This window comes from Micromys minutus (assembly GCF_963924665.1).
Source record: "Micromys minutus genome assembly, chromosome: 16".
NCBI classification, from domain to species: domain Eukaryota; kingdom Metazoa; phylum Chordata; class Mammalia; order Rodentia; family Muridae; genus Micromys; species Micromys minutus.
Genome location: NC_137985.1, coordinates 30,996,793 through 31,016,874, shown reverse-complemented (window position 1 = coordinate 31,016,874; position 20,082 = coordinate 30,996,793). Strand labels below are relative to the sequence as shown.

The 20,082-nt window shown below is 37.4% G+C and overlaps 1 protein-coding gene across 2 annotated transcripts; it reads left to right on the top strand.

Annotated features, from left to right (window-relative positions):
• The first annotated feature begins 221 nt into the window (after positions 1–221).
• Positions 222–18,787, top strand: CHEK1 (checkpoint kinase 1). Of its 2 annotated transcripts, XM_080930643.1 has the most exons (12): positions 222–298; positions 1,870–2,093; positions 3,095–3,159; positions 3,248–3,317; positions 7,209–7,397; positions 8,465–8,569; positions 10,476–10,571; positions 13,526–13,631; positions 14,179–14,356; positions 14,581–14,712; positions 16,181–16,282; positions 18,082–18,787. In XM_080930643.1, exons 1-12 carry the CDS (start codon positions 234–236, stop codon positions 18,175–18,177), a joined length of 1,428 nt encoding a protein of 475 aa, XP_080786769.1. In that variant the 5' UTR covers positions 222–233; the 3' UTR covers positions 18,178–18,787. The 2 variants fall into 2 exon arrangements, with proteins under 2 accessions (XP_080786769.1, XP_080786770.1); XM_080930644.1 differs by lacking the exon at positions 16,181–16,282.
• Positions 18,788–20,082: the final 1,295 nt, after the last annotated feature.

Here is a 20,082-nt window from a genome sequence, read left to right as displayed (position 1 = left end):
TTTTGCCTCAGGCGGAGGACAGTCGTGGAATCGGGATTTGCTATATACAGGACACAATGTTTAAATTTAGAATTATGAGTTGGGTAATCATGGATCAGATGTAAAGGGAAAAACAAAGTCGAGCAGAGTCATGGCAGGAGATACGGCCCAATGGTATTCCAGGTGATGAGAGTTTACACTCATCCCCCGTATTTTCTGGAATCCTGCATTTTACAGTCGCTGTGCTGGGAGTCATGGCAGTGCCTTTTGTGGAAGACTGGGATTTGGTGCAAACTTTGGGAGAAGGTGCCTATGGAGAGTAAGTTTGAACCATCATTTTAATTTTTTTATTGCATTTTGTGTGTGTGTGTGTGCGCGCGCTCGCGCGTTAGTTCCGCCATGGTGAGTGCACCTGTGGAAATCAGAAGACACTTGCTGATTCTGTTGAGGGTTTGGAGGATTGAACTCAGATCGTCAGGCCTTACAGAAAGCCTCTTAGCCATCTCCACGATCTCCCTAGTTTAAATATTACCTGTTTACTTGCTTTAGTTTTCCTACTGTTGTCTGAGTACACACTTAAAAAAAATCCTTGGAGGAAAGGGAATAACATTTGAAATATAAATACAGAAAATATCCAATTAAAAAGAATTCTTTGTTTCAAGTGGCAAAGAGCATTGATATTTGCATTTGTAAATCAAGGCTCCAAGTCGGTTTCCAAGCCTGTTCCTCCTCTTGTGATAGTGGACTTTAAACCTAGTGCATCACACATGCTGGGACATGTCTAGGCCAGTAAATCGAACAACTAATTGCCTTTGTTTTTGTTCAGATCAAAATCTTGTTAAACTGCATAGGTTGGCCTTGAACTTGTGGTACAGTGTAGCCTCCCAGGTAGGTATTACAAGCCTGTGTTAGTTGATGCAAGTTTTAAAATTTCACTTGTATAAAGTTTTCCTTTATAACAAAATTGTCTTCCTAACAAACCAACTGAAAAGTCCCTGGCAGCATCTTCCCTGATTTCAGGTCCTCATACTCTGCAGATCCTGGTTGTGTTTTGTGTTCCTGAGCAAGCTTTATGTGCATTTGCTTCTTCGTCTGATGATAGAATTTATGGTTCTTACCTTAAAGGTGCTTTCAGCAGTTAGCTCAGGCATATATGGGTGAGATTAATAAGTGTAAAGTAATGCTGTTGTGTGACTAGCTCATGTATATATGTGATGTAATCTTGAATTGTTACTGTCTTTGAAAACATCAGTTATTGGATAACTTGCACGCACAGAAGACTTTCTTGGAACTGCAGCACTTAAATTTTGTCTCATTGCTTTTGGGACCAGGGCAGAGACCATTTCATTTTCCTGGGATGTGTTACATCTAATTTTTTGAAATTTTTTTTCTAAGATTTATGTATTTTTTGAATATGTATGTTTGCCTGCATGTTAGTGTACTACATGTGCTGATGGAGTCAGGTGTGGGATCCCCAGAACTGGAAATTACAGATGGTTATGAGCTGCCCTGTGGGTGCTGGAAACTGTACTGAGGTCTGAAGCAAGTGCACTTAAATGAGAGGCAGCCTCTCAGGCACTGTCCTCTGCCCCCATCAGTTTGTTTGTACAGAGAGTGAGTGTGTCATTGGCCTCAAACTCCAGGAGCTCTGGTTTCCTCTGCTTCTCAGGTGCTGGGATCAAAGACATTTGCCACCACTCCCTGCTAGGCTTTTTTTTTTTTTTTCCCTCTTTGACAGTTTCTTTGTCATCCAGACTGGGCTTGAACTTGGACCCTTTGGTCCCTAAACTGCTAGAATTACAGGCATGTATCACTAATCTTTTGAAGATTTAGGAGAAATGGAATTCTGAGGTGAAAATGCTGTAACTTTTTCTTTCTCTCTCTTTTAAGAGTTCAACTGGCCGTGAATAGAATAACTGAAGAAGCCGTTGCAGTGAAAATTGTAGACATGAAGCGGGCCATAGACTGTCCAGAAAATATTAAGAAAGAGATCTGCATCAATAAGATGTTAAATCATGAGAATGTGGTGAAATTCTATGGCCACAGAAGGGAAGGCAATATCCAGTATCTGTTTCTGGAGTACTGTAGTGGAGGAGAACTCTTTGATAGAATAGGTATGGAAAAGACTTAAGATAATTAATTTTCCTAAACAAGTGTCTGCATTGTGTGTGCTGCTGGAGGTGAAACCCACCATCTCACCACAAGCCCTTTAACTGATCTACTACTAAACCACATTCTCAGCTGTTTTTGGTTTTTAGAGAAAAGGTTTCTCTGTGTAACCCTGGCTGTCCCGGAATTCACTCTGTACACAAGGTTGACCTTGAATTCAGATTTATCTGCCCTTGCTTCCTGAGCGCCAGGATCAAAGGCTTTCATCACCACCACCCAAACTATCTCAGCTGCATTTTTAAATGTTAGATCAATTTTATTTCAGAATTGGTTACATAACTGTAAAATTGGAGTAAAATTCAGGCATTCTTGACTTTGTAATGTGAAAGTTTTATGATTTAAGCCTGTTATGTAGTGAAATTGTACATGATTTCCCTGTTGGCAGTCATACTGAAACACTGGGGAAAAAGGAACTATTTAAAATTATTTACTTTATGGCTGTTTTATATGCTATGTACCATATGCATGCCTGGTGCCTGTGGAGGCACGTCTGATGCTATGAGAGACCAGAAGAGGGCACTGGATCCCCTTGAGCTGACAGATGGTTGTGTCATGTGGGTGCTGAGAATCAAACCCTGGTTCTCTGGAAGAGCTGCCAGTGTTCTTAACTGCTGAGCCATCCTTTCAGCCCCAGACTTTGTGTTTAGAAGAAACATTTGAAGGGAGACATTTGAAGAAAATGAAGTTCATTGGGGTTAGTATAAGATTAAAATACTTTGATAGTTTTGAATTATTTTCCTAAAAACGATGTTAGCTTATTTTTACTATTTAGCATTTAGGAAGATGTGAGTTATTTAGTGGTGTATTTGTTGATGGACTTCAGTCTTTTGATAGTGTAATTTTCTGTTTGCCTAAGTACGAACATAGTGAGATATGGATTAAGAGCCTATATGATTGATGCCTGATTATAATCTCTCAGTAGACTATCAATAATTATTTCTTACAGAGCCAGACATAGGGATGCCTGAACAAGACGCTCAGAGGTTCTTCCACCAACTCATGGCCGGGGTGGTAGGTACTACAGTCTCTTTTTGCCTTGCTTAAAATTAGCATCATTAATGTGAGTTGCTAAATTCTACTGGTTTGACTTCCCACTTAGGTTTATCTTCATGGAATTGGAATAACTCACAGGGATATTAAACCAGAAAACCTCCTCTTGGATGAAAGGGGTAAGACTAACATTTTTTAATGCTATTTATTTATTTATTTATTTATTTATTTAATGCACGGGTACTCCATCTGTATGTACACCTGTCTGCCAGAAGAAGGCATCAGGTCCCATTACAGATGGTTGTGAGTCACCATGTGATTGCTGGGAACTGAACTCAGTACCTCTGGGAGAACTCTTAACTGCTGAGCCATTTCTCTAGCCCTTGTTAATGTTATATTTTAGGTTAGTCATATAGAACCAATCAAGGCTTTCACATTACTGAAATCCTGGGATAAAAACAACCAAAAAACCAAACCAAACCAAACCAACCAACCAAACTACCCTCCAAACCCTAAGAATATATGGAAGTTTCAGAGACTGTATTTAGACTTCACAAGTCTTTAATGATATAGTTGTAGATGAGGCAGAGAAATACCTGGAATAGTGGAAGCTCCCTGGATGAGTAAGTAAAAGATTTTAACATGTATTTATTTGTGTGTGTGTGTGTGTGTGTGTGTGTGTTTGTGTATGTGTGTGCATGTATATGGCACATATATAGTGGTACTTAGAGAGGCAAGATGAAAGTTAGGGGGTCCTTTGGATCTACTTGGTTATCCACCTGATGTGCGTGGTGGGAATAAAATTCAGGTCCTCAGGAAGAATGAGTTGCACTCTTAACAGTTGAGCCTTTGCGCCAGCCCTATAAGAAAATTGAAAAGTTCTCTAAAGACTTAATATGCTATGCTTTTGTTGAAATATCCTGTGCTTTAGTCTTGGAGGTCAAACTCAGGTTGTCAGGCTTGGTGGCAAGTGCCTTTACCTCCTGAGCCATCTCTCTGGCCCTGTTCTATTGAGACATGTGTGTTCCTGCATTCACAACATTTAGAAATGGAGGCAGATTGGGGATCAAGGTCCTCCTTAGCTACTGAGTTTGAGGTCAACTAGGGTTATGGGAGACCCTGCCTCAAATCTACGTCTCAGAAGAGTTTGATGTACGTCTTAAGCTGTTGAACTTCCTTATACAACTAGGGATGCCCTGGCATTTGCCCTTCTTCTGTCTCTTGACTGCTGAGAATACAGGTGTGTACATGGCTCTAGTTTTGTTTTATAGATGTCGTAAAATTGTTGTCCTTTTAAAAAAGTTTCTGTGTGTTTTGTTAGGGAACTATCTGTTAAATCCATCCATCTATTTGTTGATTGGATGCTTTTGTGTTTTGGTTTACATTTAGAAGTTCTGTAGATATTGTAGATATCAAGCTCATGTCAGATATAGTTGGAGAAGATTTTTTTGTCATCCTGTTGACTGTAACCTACTCTGATCTTGCTGTGCCTAGTCAGATCTTGGGATTGCTTGTTTTTCTCTAGCAGTTAATTCAGAATTTCAAATTTCATCTTATGGGCTTTGATCTTTTTTTAATATGGTTTTGTGCAAAGTTTGAGAGATGGCTTAATGGTATGTGGTTGTCTCACTTTTTCCAGCACCATTGTGCTCAGGAGACCTTTTCTAATGTATGTTTTTAACACTTGTTTAAAAATTAGGTGGCTGGGGTTAGGAGCTGGAGAGGTGGATCAGAGGATAAGACTGTTGTGTTCCTGGGTTTCTCTTACCAACATCCAACGTGACAGCTCACAACCATCTGTCTTTAACTCCAGTTCCAGAAGATAAAACCCCCTCTTGTAGCCTCTGTGGTGTACAGACATGTGCAAGCAAAATATCCATGCACATAAAATAAAAATGTTGCACACCTCTATTCACAGTACTTGGGAGGAAGAGAGAGAAAGAGGTGGATCTCTGAGTTTAAGGTCAGTCTGGTCTACAGAATGAGTTCTAGGACAACCTAGAGAGACCCTGTCTCAACAAAACAAAACAAACAAAACAAAAAATGAAGGGAAGAAAAGTTAAAGGTGGTCGTAGCTGTAAGAGCTTTTCTTGTATTTCATTTGTCTACATGTGTTTTTCTGCTTTTGTCATGATGCTCTTACAGTGTGACTTGAGATCATTATTGTGAAGTTTCCAGTACTGCCCTTTCTGCCTAGGATTTGCTAGTCCTTTGAAGAAAGTCATTGATTGGAGTGTTGATGGTGACTGTGAATAGAAATCATTTTTAGCAAGACAGTTATTTTTGTAATAGTAATTTTGTCTTGTCTGTGAGTGTGGCTCTTCTAGTATCTTTTACTTTTTTTCTGTGTTAAAGCATTTATTGTAGAATTTTTTTAACTTTCTTGGTTAGGTTTATTGCTAGCTTGTTTGTTTTGTTGGGTTTTGTTGTTGTCTTGGTTTTTTGTTTTTGTTTTTTTAAAAAAGCAATTGTGGGGCTGGAGAGCTGGCTCAGTGGTTAAGAGCACTAGCTGCTCTTTCAAAGATTCTGAGTTAAATTCTCAGCAACCACATGGTGACCCATAGCCATCTGTAATGGGATATGATGCCCTCTTCTGGTGAGTCTGAAGACAGCTACAGTGTACTTACATACATAAAATAAATAAAGAATCTTAAAAAAAAATGTGAATATGATTCCCCCACCCCCACCCCCAGGAAATTTGTTGTGGATATATAGAAAAGCTACTAGTTTTTGCTTACTGATTATGTATCTTCCTACCTGGTTTAGTTAGGGTTTTACTGCTGTGAACAGACACCATGACCAAGGCAACTCTTTAAGGACAACATTTAATCGGGACTGGCTTACAGGTTCAGTGGTTCAGTTCATTATCATCAAGGCAGGAACATGGCAGCATCCAGGCAGACATAAATGCAGGCGCAGATCAGAGCTCTACATCTTCATCTTTAACTGAAGGCTGCTAGCAGAATACTGGCTTCCAGGCAGCTAGGATGAGGGTCTTAAATCCCATGTTATGCTGCTAGCCTTTTTCTTACATATCTGATTTGAGTACATGAACTTTGTTTTTGTTAATTACTTCCATATTCATTGTACATATATACGATCTTGTTTATTGATGGACATTTATAACTGACACTATTACAAATATCCTTACATTTGTGAATTTATGGAATTTCTGCTGTGGGTGAGTATGGTCTTGTGAAAATTGTTAAAGAGTGAATATTTCAAATTTTGACACTTTGGCCAGACTGCTTTTAAAACGGTTGTGCTCATTGATAATCTGTCATAATAGGACTTTCCTTAATTTCTTTGCTCCCTTTGCTACAACATTCTATAATGTCTGTATTTTCATAGCCAATATAACTCCAGTTTATTATCAGTCTCACTGATTTTATTTCCTACCTGCATTGGCTGGCACAGTGCCTGTTACTTGCATACAAGGAAGCCATGCTTAGTTACCAGCTTTGCTGATGACTCCTTACCCTCCACGGTCCTCAGTGAAGGGTTCTGCTCTGCTGTTTTCCTGGGTTTTCCAGGAGGGCATCTACACTATTCTTGTGTAACCTGGTGCAAACTGGTTTTTCTGTTGATGGTATTTCTCTGTAGTTATGAAGATCAGGCCTTTTCTAAGTTTAGTATAAATGATGGTGCCTTTTACTCTTTCTTCATTTACATGGATTTTATTAATTATTTTTATTTATGTACATCTCAAATGTTGTCCCCTTCCCTGTTCCCCCATAGAAGAGTTCTTCCCCTCCCCTTTGCCTCTGAGAGCCCCTTCCTTCCCCCCATTATTCCCGTAGCCTGGTGCATCAATTCTCTGCAGGATTAGGCACATTTTTTCCCACTGAGGCCAGACAAGGCAGTCCTCTGCTACATGTGGCGGGGGAGCCGGGGAGGGCGTGGAGCAGCTGATGACATACATATATATTTTTTTTTTTTTTGCTCATTTTCAATAATTCAAGTTCTATAAGCCTTAAGCAAAATCAATGTTATTTCCAGTAATTTATATATAAGTGTATATATTTTCAAATCTTTTAATTCAATGTTTTCTTTTTTTTCTTTTGGCTTAGATAACCTAAAAATCTCTGACTTTGGCTTGGCAACAGTGTTTCGGCATAATAATCGTGAACGCTTACTGAACAAGATGTGTGGGACTTTGCCTTATGTTGCTCCAGAACTTCTAAAGAGAAAAGAATTTCATGCAGAACCAGTTGATGTTTGGTCCTGTGGAATAGTACTTACTGCAATGTTGGCTGGAGGTAAGGCTTGTATAATCATGAGAAAACTTCTTCTGAAAAGTCAGATTTCTTATACCAAAATAAAAATGAATCTTAATTCTTTAGTAGAAAGGTTGTGAGCCCAGCCTTTAGTTTTGGGTACATCTTTCCAGCTCTCTAATAGTTTTATGTTAGTGTTTAACTCATCACCTTGGGCTACAGTTACTACGTATCATTCAGTGAACATGTTATATACAGATTTATTTCACACAAATCATGAAGGCTTGGTGTCTGGTGGTGAAGCTGCCAGCATGGTCATTTTCTGAGGGCTCTCTCTCTTCCTGCCTTGCTGTTGACCACCTTACTGAGAGGAGAGGCAGACTCTTTAGTGTCTTCATATGGACCCAAATCCCACTTTTAAGGTTTTCATACTCATGACCCAGTCAGCCTGCCAAAAGGCCCCACCTCCAAAATCATCACACTGGGAATATGAGAGTGAGTGATCTGGTTGGAACAGCTTTCCCTTCATTGATTGATGGGTTTGATTTGGCTGATCTGCTTGGTGAGGCTGGTGTGGGCTCAGTTGAAAAGGACAACTTTCCCTCGATGGAGGAGGGTCAGCTTTCAGTTAAGTGCACTGAGTAGCTTCAGCCCCTGAAAGATCCTCCAAACAAGCTCTTACATTCATCACCTTGGGGGTTGGGATTACAGTATCAACTTTAGAGGGAAACAAACATGTATCTTATTATTATTTGTATCTTATTCTTAACTACCTTGAAAACTGTAACCCAGAGGGTTATTTTCATGAAATATTACCATTAAATTAAAAATCTCAACACTTCCTTTGGCGTTGCTGGAGATTAAGCCCAGGGCCCAATACCTGCTAGGCAAGAATTCTGTCACTAAGTTGTATCTCAGCCATAACATGATACTTTTGAGAGAGTAAGTTTCTGTGAAACCTAGCATGAAAACCATATTGAATTACTGTGGAGGAAAATTGTATTCTTTTTATGTTATTGTTCATTTTCTTTTCGTGCAGTTATTTTTCCTTGAAATATTTGTTACGTAATTTTATGAAAGTCAAAAACTGCAACTTGTTTTATTTTTAGAATTGCCGTGGGACCAGCCCAGTGATAGCTGTCAGGAATATTCTGATTGGAAAGAAAAAAAAACTTATCTCAACCCTTGGAAAAAAATTGATTCTGCTCCTCTGGGTAACTGGGTTGTTTGAAAGTACTAATTTTGTGGACAATAGTGTCATGTTAGTTGATTTTTCCTAACTCTCTTTTTCCCCCCTTCTTGTTGCCTTTCTCCTCCTCTTCTCGTCCTTCTTTCTCCTTTCTCCCTTTCTTTCTTTCTTTTCCATAGTCCTTTTAGCTACCTTTAACTTAGAAAGTGTAAGTTAAGAGAGAGGGAGGAAACAACTCTAATTGTGTCATTTAAAAATAGTCTTTTAAAAATATTCTGATAGATATGCCTATGCTTTTATTGAAAACATATATAGTAGATGCAAATGTATACTATATGTGTATTAGTTATAAGATGATTTTGCAAAGGGTAAATCATATTTCATAACTCAGTTTTGATACTCAGCATTTTCCTACATCTTTAATTTGGGGTCTTCATCATAATTTTAAAGACTGATGGTACTCATTATGTGGATGTTTTACTCTTCTAGTTTAGAGATGTAGGTTTTTCCTTAATTTTACTTAGAGAAGTATGATAAGCATCCGTGTTACTTGATGCTTGTGTGTCTTTTATTTACATAAAGCTTTTTTCTTCCACAAGCAGATCACAGTGTTTGTATTTTTTTTTTCTAAGTGTTATGGCTTATTTTACAAATTTACTTTTTAAGTTTGTATAATTTTGTCATTTACTCTAGTTACTTTGTTGTTGTGTTTTGAAACACCAGGTTTCCTGTATCCCTGGCTTGTCTGGAACTCAGTATGTAGACCAGGCTGGCCTGGGACTTACTATATAATAGACCAGGCTGACTTTCATACTCACAGAGATTCCTCTGCCTCTGCCTCTGCCTCTGCCTCTGCCTCTGCCTCTGCCTCTGCCTACTGAATACTGGGATTAAGTGTGTACATCACTATGCCTAGCAAAAGTGATTTTTTTTAACTAGTAAGACTGTAACTGATGCTGTTTCTTAGATTTTATTTTAAATTTAATATCGATACTAAGTATGTAACTTACTAGCTTGTTTTATTTTTGCTCTGTTTAAGCAATGAAATTTATAGTTTTTCTCAATCCTTTGGGGGGTTTTTCAAAAGTGCATCAATGTGTGTAACATTTGTTACAGTATTTCTTAGAGTTTATTATTTATTTTAGTTTTGCTGGATGTTTTAATGTGCAGATGTTTAAAATTTTCATATCTAAATTCTTGTTATTTTGGTTTTGACTTATATTGTTATGCTGAGAAAGGTCTTTTCTATTCTGATTTTTTTTTTTTTTTTAATTCTCAGTGTTCTCATTTGGTGTTTTTGTGGTTTAATTTTTATGTTTGTTTGCTGTCGGCTTTGATTTTGAAAACGTCTTGTTTAGTTCAAACTGATCCCTGAGCTCAGCTGTATAGTAGAGAATGATCTTTATCTTCCAGTCTCCACCTTCAAATGCTGGTGTTAGATGCTAGCACACTTGGCTTGTTGTTTTGGTAGACAAGGTTTATGTTATACTTAACATACTGTCCTGCATCTCAGCTGGACCTGACTCTGGCAATCCTCTTAGCTTTCTGAATGTTGGGACTATCAGCTGAGTCACTTTTCACCCCTGGTTTAAAATAATTGGTTTACGTATGTATTTTTTTAAGTGTAGGGGTGCTCTTCTGCATGTACACCTACATGCTGGAAGAGAGCATGAGATCCCTTTAGAGATGGTTGTGAGCCACCTACCATGTGGTTGCTGGGTAACTGCTGAGCCATCTCACTAGTCCCCTGGCTTACATTTTTGATGTTGGAAGTTGTATAAGTTCTTTTTAAAATTGATATATATTTCCCAAGCTGGCCTCAAGCACCCTGCCTGTGCTTTTCAACTATTGAGGTTGTAGGCATGAACCATGTTTCTGGCTTTTGTGTCTTTTAAGGTTTGTCTAATCTGCATACCTCTTTTTCTTTACAGCTTTGCTTCATAAAATTCTAGTTGAGAACCCATCAGCGAGGATCACCATCCCAGACATTAAGAAAGACAGATGGTACAACAAACTGCTTAACAGAGGTAAAAAAAAAATCTTAATTTATTTTGTGAGACATAGATAAAATTATAAAATACACAAACTCTCTAGTGGGGGAGAGAGGGAGAGAGAGAGAGAGAGAGAGAGAGAGAGAGAGAGAGAGAGAGAACACTAATTTAACTAATTATGGGGATCTTAAACCACGTTAAGCTAAGTGGAATGCTATTTAAGTGGAAGGTGAAAACCAAGAAACAAGAAGTAAATGTGGATGGAACATTTGTAGCATGTGAGTTAATGGAGACTAAGAATGTTCTGTAACAGTAGTAATATTCTGTTAAGTGGATTAATGACGTGAAGGTGCAACTTTTCCATTGGATTCTATGAACAGAAGTTTGAGTGGAAGGAGAGAGGGTTAATAGTCCAGGGACAAATGAAGAATTTGTCTCTAGCTCTTCTGGATGGCTTTTATGCCTTGTTCTGGTTGAAAATAACTCATGTAGAGGATGCTGTGGATGTTTTCTTTCCCACACCTTCATGTCCTTGGGTCAGGGATCGGGAAAGTTTCTCCCTGGTGGTTCACCATCTGTCTTTCCACATTCTTCTGCCTCCTCACCGTAGCCCGCACCGGAATTGTTTCTGGAATCCTCCTGCCTCCTTCAGCCTCCTGAGTGCTGAAGTTATAGGTCTGTGCTCCCATGCTGCCACACGTAAATTTGTCACGGGGCTTGGGAAATTAACTATTCATTTGGATGATCTTTTCAGTGTACTGACTTCACTTCTTACTCTGGTGGCCAGTCTAGATCATTTCTGCCCCTCCCCTTTTTAGTTCCACGACCTCAACAAGTGTTTGAATCTTACTGGACTCAGAGTCTATTCTGTCTTTTGAATGTCTGTTATCTTCCTGGAAGCTCAGTTCTGTCCTTACCCATCTTAAATCCCAGGATAAGTCTTTTTTTCTTTTTTTGTAAAGTACTTCTCACCTCCTACTTCTGGCTTGCTTTCTGTACTTAACAGACAAAATGTAGCCCAAATTCAGACTGTTTTTTCACTTCCCTATGCCCTGTATCAATGCAGCTGATTGTAGTTTAGGAAAGATAATGTGTTTATGATAGGCAAATTCTCTCACTAATCTTTTGCTCAAGACCTTCTTTTTCTATTTTAAGTACAAAGTTTCACCTCACAGCTCAGCCTGGTATCCAGTTTGCATCCTTCTTGCTCCACTTCCTGGAATGCTGAGATTACAAACTTGTGGTATTATGCCTGTCTTTACATAAACTTTAGTATTTTCCCAGTCTTGGTGTGCCTTATTTAACTGGGAAATAGAGAGCGAGGGAATGAACTTTATAGGCTCTTTCTGTAATCCCAGCACCCCAGAGGAGGGTAAGACAGGAGATCAAGAGGTCAAGTCAAGGCCAGCCTGGGCTGTGTGAGACCTTATTTCAAAACAAAACCATGGTAACAGCAGCAAAGGAATAGTTATATAAATATAGATAACACCTTTGTTACTTCTTTTGAGTTAGTCAGTGGTCTGGCACCTAATCAATGGATAGCCTAGTCTGGGCCAGACTGAAGGTAGTTCCTGTGTATTGCTGGGGTTACTGGTGTGTATTACTATACTTGGATGATAAAACTATTTAATATTAATTTCTTTAATTTACAACTGAGCATCTCAGAGAAGTTTATTTGTGTGTATGTGTGTACATATACATACAACATAACTATAGATGTCAGGGTACAACTTCCTGGAGTTGTTTCTACTTCTGGGAATCAAATCAGGTCATGAGACTTGTATGGCAAATATGTCTTTACCCACTGAGCTGTCTCTCTAAAAGAAGATTTCTCATTTCTCACACCTCAAAAGTAGTTTTGTGGCTTTCTTTCTGTACATTCTGTTGTCATAGCTCAGTGTCTTATCTCACCTAATCCAATTGTGAAGCCTTTTGTCTGAACTGCAATGTTTTCTATGGTTGATCTTGTCTTCTTCAAAGGCTGTCTTCTGATATCCACAGAGATTTTATTCCTTTATTTTATATGTGTTATGTTTCCTCTGTGTGTGTGTGTGTGTGTGTGTGTGTGTGTGTGTGTGTGTCTGTACCACGTGTGTGTGCCTGGGTGCCCATGAAGACAGAAGAGAATACTGGAGCTGGAGTTACAGATAGTTGTGAGTTGTGATGTGGCTACTGAGAACGAAGCCTGGGTCCTTTCCAAGAACAAGAAGTGCTCTTAACCTCTGAGCCATCTCTGTAGTCCCTCTGTTAGGACTACATGTTGATGTAGCACATTTCTATCAAGCATGATTTGTCCCAAACGGAGTTAGTGATTTTTTTTCCTTTTGGATGTCTCTCCATAGTTTTACATTTCAGCTGAAGAGAACTTATTTCTTATGTTTAGAAATGCCTTCTCTTCCTTGTCTGATTTGTGTGTGTGTGTGTGTGTGTGTGTGTGTGTGTGTGTGTGTGTAAGAGAGGTATAAGAAGTGTATTTGCAGATTTGGTAGTGATATACAATGTTATTTTACATCTGTTGGCAGTATTTTTTCTAAAAGTGGGAGAGTATGTCATGCTAAGTAATGATGGAATGGTGGGTGGTATTGATAATTTTAGAAGAGAATTGAAGTTTTGAAATAATTCTTCCTTAGAGAGTAGGAGGAGACAAGTAGCATGGATTGTAGTCTAGCTGAGGGTCTTATTTTGTATTGGCTATCGTTCTTTACTGAGTTATTTAAAAATTTTAAAAGTTTAATTAAATTAAAATTAAAGTAGTTCTTGAGCTACTCTTTTGTTGAATATCATGTTACTCATGAAAGATGGCATTAAACTTGTGGCCTTAGGGAAGCACTGGTGTAACATTTTTTGTTTAAACATAAAATTGTTTAAGATTAATGTTTATTTTATATTACTTTGCATTCAGTAAGTGGTATTTAGATGTGGCTTTATTTATTCAAAATGCGAGCTGGGTTAAATACTTGAATAGAAGATTTATATTGTTCCTTTTTTAGGAGCAAAGAGGCCACGTGCTCCGTCAGGTGCTATGCCAGAGTCTAGTGGACTCTCTAAGCACATTCATTCCAATTTGGACTTTTCTCCCATCAATAGTGGCTCCGGGTAAGACTTTTATAAAAATTAATAATTTTTGAGATAGTGTGTTACTAAGTAGCCCACGCTGTCTTGAACTTGTGTTGATCCTCCCGTGTCTGCCTCATGAGTGTTTAATTACAAGTTTGTGCTTCCATGGATTAGCAGGTTAAGTCTGTTTCTTAAATGTAATTATTTCCCATAAAAAATAAAACATACATATTTTACTTAATAATGCAAATAATTTTACCAAAATGAGAATGATTTTGTGATATAAGAAAATTCTGGTGGGTTTTATTTAAAGATATTTTTAGTCTGACTCTGTAACTGCTAATTGGAAGACTGAGTCACAAGTGTACTCAGTTGCCAGCCTAGGCCAATCTAAGAAACAAGATGCAATCTTGTCTCAAAAATACAAACAAACAACTAACACAAAATGAATAATTAAAACAATTATTATTAATAATAATTAACAATAATAAAATAATGGATAATGATAATAATAATAATAAAGAATGAAGCCACCTTAAAAACAGAGAATTGAAGTCATACTTTTCTTCCCTCTTAATGTCCTTAGTGAAGAAAATGTGAAGTTCTCTAGTTCCCAGCCAGAGCCGAGGACAGGGCTTTCCTTGTGGGACACTGGTCCCTCGAATGTGGACAAACTGGTACAAGGCATCAGTTTTTCCCAGCCTACGTGTCCTGATCATATGCTTGTAAACAGTCAGTTACTTGGTACCCCTGGATCTTCACAGGTAAGGAACTTGATTTTTCAAATAAATAACTTTTTATTTTTCTGGTCTTAAATTTTAGGTATCTGGTATTAATTCACTTAGTTGATAATTTGGATAAGTAAGAAATAATTAGAGGAGGCCATTATGGGAAAGAAGCCTAAGTTAAAGAAAAGACTAATATCAGACTAATATAAACTGTAAACTGGTTACACTGGATTTATTCAGCTTTTTTATTTGATGTCCAGAACCCCTGGCAGCGCTTGGTCAAAAGGATGACCCGTTTCTTTACTAAATTGGATGCAGACAAATCTTACCAGTGCCTGACAGAGACCTTTGAGAAGTTGGGCTATCAGTGGAAGAAGAGCTGTATGAATCAAGTAGGTTTTGTTAGTTTTCATTATTTTCCCATAGAAATTTAAATATTTGAGTAAAAGTTACCAGTGGTCAGTGAGCATTCTAAAAATATAAGTAATTTGAAAAAGGAACAATTGGAAGTTTTAATTATTTATTTATTTTGTGTGTGTGTGTGTGTGTGTGTGTGTGTGTGTGTGTGTGTGCTTGTTTTGTCTTGTGTTTAGTTAGTCTTTTTACTAACTAGAAAAGTTAGTATTTTATATTAAGCTGCAGTTGAAGATGTCCTTACCTCCATGTTTGGGGTCTTGGTGCGGGCTCTCGTTCCAGCTTTTCAGCCTCAAATAGCTTCTCGTTCTCTCGTGTTGTTTCTCATTTGTTTTTGTATTTGTTTGAGATGGGTTTCTCTGTGTAACACAGCCCTGCCTGGATGTTCTAGAACTCATTCTGTAGAGCAGGCTAACCTGAAACACACAGAGATCTGCTCACTCTGCCTTCTGAGTGCTGGGATTAAGTTAAAGGTGTGGGCCACCATGCCCAGCTCTTCTTGTTCTGTAATAATCTTGTTTGCTTTCTCAGATATTTGGCTACAGTATTGAGGGTTGATCCCAGGAATAGTATATGCTGGGCAAATGCTTTACCACTAAGCTACACCTCCAGTCTTTATTCTATTCAATTCTGCTTTGCTAAAATACTTTTTTTTTTAAACGACTTTATTTTACAAAACAAAGATAAATGTACAGATTTTAAACATTTTTTGCTTAAAATTATACATTTTTGTCAGTACTGTTTTTTCAGATATTAAAATAATTTTTACATAAAACTATGTGAATATATTTTGATTTTTTCATGGGCTTGACAGTATGCATTGAAAACCTAATAGTTACAATGAGCGTAAAGTACATGCAAAACAAAACGCAACATGGAAATAGTCAAAGTCTTCTTGTTTTGTAAATATATTTTTTTTTGTTTTCTTAATTTTTGGACTTCATACAGTCTGTGAGTTGTTTCTGGGGGAGTGCAAGCCTCTGGGGTTAGTATCCCAATATCAGTGACTGCATATTATGTCTGTTCTTTTTTTTTTTTTTTAACTACAAGTTCACTTAGACTAAAGTTTGAACTCACAGCTTGGTTTAGATTGGAAACAGAGAGAGCATTCTTTTTTTTTTTTTTTTTTTGAAGTAAGATTTTTAAAAATTTTATTTTTTAAATTTACATGTTAAAAGTGTTGGTGTACATGTGTATGTCAGTGTCTGTGGAAGCATCAGATCCTTTGGAGCTAGAATCATAGGTGACTGAGAGCCCCCTGACATGGGTGTCCGGAGTGGACCCAAGGTCCTCTGGAAGAGTTAGTGGCAAGTACTTTTAACCTGAGCCATCTCTCTAGTCTTGAAACACATAGTATTCTTCATGACAGTCCTGTTGAGAAGAATTGTTAAAGAGTATTTTCTATTCATGTATGTATGTGGCTTGACCTTATTTTTATTGCCTTAGGTTACTGTATCAACAACTGATAGAAGAAACAATAAGTTGATTTTCAAAATTAATTTGGTAGAAATGGATGAGAAGATACTGGTTGACTTCCGGCTTTCTAAGGTATTTTTCATATATTTTATTCATAGTATTTTTCTATGTAGATTTTCAAAATGGCTTTGTATTTTACGTACAATGGTCTACCCCTCTTCTACCCTCTCTGAAGCTTTGTGGGTTGAGCACATTCTGATGAGCATGGTGAATTCTTACGCTGTCTTACCCTATTCCCAACTAGGCTGTGCATTTTCTTTTTGTTTAGAGTAGATATTTTATGCATATATTTTTGTTCATGTTATATATATTACTTTCCTATTACTTAATTTTGGTTTTTGTATTAACTGTGGAGTACTGCATGCTTTTTGTTTTGGTGTAGCTTTAGTAATAGCTCCAAAGGGAGGGTAGTAATGCTGGCAATTTTATTATAGACCATTGTTATAATTGTTCTATTTTACTACTGACTACTGTGTTACCCTTACTATGCCATATTTACAGATTTAGCTCTGTATACATAGGAACGCAGATGGTATATGCCAATGTAAGGTTCCATCCTATGTGGTTTCAGACTTCCTCAGAAAGTTTTGGAGTATATCCACATGAATATAACTAGTTAGTTGGCATTTGTAAATATATTGTAACTCGATTTTTTTCCAGTTTAGTGTTATAAGCATTGACTTTGGCTATCTTCTCGTTTTCAAATATTTTTTGGTTGTTTCTCTCTCTTCCCCTTCCCTGCCCCACCCCCTGACATCTTCCTTAGCATAAAAATCTTGAGGGCTAGGGGTGAATTATAGTTTGTAGAGTGCTTGCTTAGCATGCAGAAGCTCTGAGATTGGACCCTCTGAACAGATAAAGCCAGGTATGACAATATCTGCCTGTATTCCCAGTACTCAGTAGGCAGGAGGATCACAAATTCAACTAGCCCTACATGGGAGTTTGTTCTACCCATTTCTTCTTTCTTTCTTTCTTTCTTTCTTTCTTTCTTTCTTTCTTTCTTTCTTTCTTTCTTTTTGTAAAATATACAGCTGAATGAAAACTAAAAGAAAAATTTAGATTATATCTCCTGACATTTACAATTTGTAATATTTTGAAATACTTAAATTATTTTGATTTATATATAATACCTTTTTTAAAATTTTATTTTTTACTTATTTATTTTACATCCTGCTCACTGCCCTCCTCCCAGTCACCCCTTCCCACAATCCTCTGTTCTCCTCTCCCCATCTCTGAGAGGGTGGGGAACCCCCTGGGATTCCTATGGGAGGCTAGGCACATCCTCTCCCACTGAGGCCAGACTAGGCAGCCCAGTTAGAAGAACATATCTCATGTATAGGATTCCTATTTTTAATAAAAGTTATGACATTAAAAAGGTTATATATTAGAATATAATGAACTTCACAAATTTTGTGATTAATATTGTTGTTTTTCTTACCTTTTATTTTTAGTTTGCAAGCCTATTCTGTATTAAAACCAAAGCAGTATAATAATGTCTATTTCTGAGAGTTTATGTGTGGTTCTTAGAAAATGTTGAAAAGTAATTCATGTTCTGTATGTAGGAGACTGGTTGAAATAATTCTTTTCTAGATTTTTGATATATAATTAAAATTTGAAGGTTTCTACTCTAAAGAAACCTATAAATTGCTATAAAATCCTGTTCAAACCAGTCAGATTTATATGGAGTGCATAACTGAGCTGGAATGTTGGTGCGTACCTGCAATCCCATATTCTCAGAACGGAGGAGGCAGAGTAGACCTGGACACATTTAAGGCTGTTCGTTTCTCTGACCAGGGACGAGAATGTACTCTTTTGACATACTCTTTTTTTTTTTTTTTTAATATTTTTAATTTCTATTATTTCTAAAATAGGGCGATGGATTAGAGTTCAAGAGACACTTCCTGAAGATTAAAGGGAAGCTCAGTGATGTCGTGAGCAGCCAGAAGGTTTGGTTTCCTGTCACATGACAAGCTGTCATCTCTGCACAGTCCTGGTGAACATAGTGCTGCTATGTGGCGTTTTTCTTCCTCGAGAAGATTATTCTGTTCTGTAAACTGCAAACAGTAGTTGTTGAAGAGTTCTCTTCCCATTACCGAGCGCCTTCCAATCTTAGTATGTTCTGCATACAAATACTACTGTATCTTAACTGTATGTGACACTTCAGGGAAAGGATGGCTCACATTCATCAGGTATTTCTTTAGCCGCGTTTAAATTGTCTGAATTTCAAACCAAGTTTTGGGATACTCGCGTTGGCCAGTTTTTATACCAATGTAGTATCACTTTTTAAAAGTCAAAGTTTGTTTCCGCCCAAGCAAGATATTTCTTCTCTGCCTACTGTAAGGATGAATAAGCACAGACCATGTACAGTTGATTGGTTCATGAATGAGTCCAGCCACAAAAAGTGCATGTTAATGTATATACTAGATTTTCAGCTTGGGTATATGTGCTGCATAAGGGCTTGACCGGTTATAATATTGCCCCTCCACTACCCCCGACACCCCGTATAGCTAGTCAAATACAAAGCCTGATTTGGTTGGATTTCCAAGTTGAACATAAGCTCTAGTGCATGAGTGACTCTAAAATTTACACACTTAAACAATTTTTCTACATTCAGTCATTTTAACTACTCTAGAAATTAACTTTTTTCAAAATCAGTATCTAACTCTCAGTGAAGTTACTGGCCACCAAGTTTCTAGATGACACTGACTAAAAAGGGGACGGGGAGTAAGGAAATGCAGGAATTGGCCTGATTCTTGTTCCTCACCTTGTAGACTCACTAAAACTTTGTTTTGTTCATAAAATTTATATTAAAATATAAATATATGATTGGGGGTCCTGTATTCGTTTTTGTATATAAATTACAACATTAGTTAGTCTGAAGCTGAGAACATTTAAAGTTTATTTCATGTTGGTGTATGCAGTGCTCACCCACTTCTCTCTCCCATCCTCAGAAGTAAACTTGACCCTACTCTACTCGGGCTCCTGTTTCCCACTTGTAATACCACTATAGTTAAAGTCAGCCATCTTGTTAAAAATGCTACTTATTCCTTGGTAGTTTCTTTTCCAGAAAAGTAGTCAGAACAGTCCTTGTAAAGTGAGATCCCTGCCCTAATCCCAATGTTCATGACTTTTTGTCACACTTAGAATCCCAAGTCACATCTGTGCTGTACAGTTTTATGTCATTGTCTTCTTCATCTGATGGTACGCAGCACTGTCTCCGAGCCTGTATCTACCGAGTCACGACTGCTTCCCGACATCACTTGGCGCCTACTTACTGTATTGCTTTTCGTCTCCATGAATTTGAATATCCCTGTACTTCATTTAAGTAGAAGTGTATATTTGTCTCTTACTTCATACAACTGTTTTTAGGATTTATCTATGTCATATCAGGTTTCATTCTATTTCATACTGTGTGTGTATGTATGTATGTATACTCTCATATGATCATGTATGTTTGGATTGCTGCCATCTTTTGTCCATGTAAATGATACTGGTATGAACAAGAATATATAAATACCTGCTCAAGTCCCTTTTTAATTTTTGTGTATATATACCCTGAGGTGGAATTGCTGTGTCATGTGATAATTGTGGGGTTTTTTTTGTTTTTGTTTTTTAGTTTATAAAATAGGACAATTTATTTAAAATTTGTAACTTTTTTTTTCTCTTTGAAACAGGACCTCACTGTGTAGATCAAACTGGCCTTTGAACTCATTATTTAGCTAAGGCTATTCTTTTTCCTCCTTGCCTTTGTCTCCTAAATACTGGGATTACAAAGTGTGCCTAGCCCAACTTGACTTCTACAACTATATTTACAGCTGCGTTGTCTTTTCTATGTAATTTTATTAACATCAAAAACTATATCTTAAATGTTG

Coding starts and splice junctions, on each gene's coding strand:
- CHEK1 (XM_080930643.1), top strand. CDS start 234: ATGGCAGTGCCTTTTGTGGAAGACTGGGATTTGGTGCAAACTTTGGGA. Junction 3,160..3,247: donor ACCAACTCATGGCCGGGGTG/GTAGGTACTACA, acceptor CTTCCCACTTAG/GTTTATCTTCATGGAATTGG. Junction 8,570..10,475: donor AATTGATTCTGCTCCTCTGG/GTAACTGGGTTG, acceptor TTTTCTTTACAG/CTTTGCTTCATAAAATTCTA.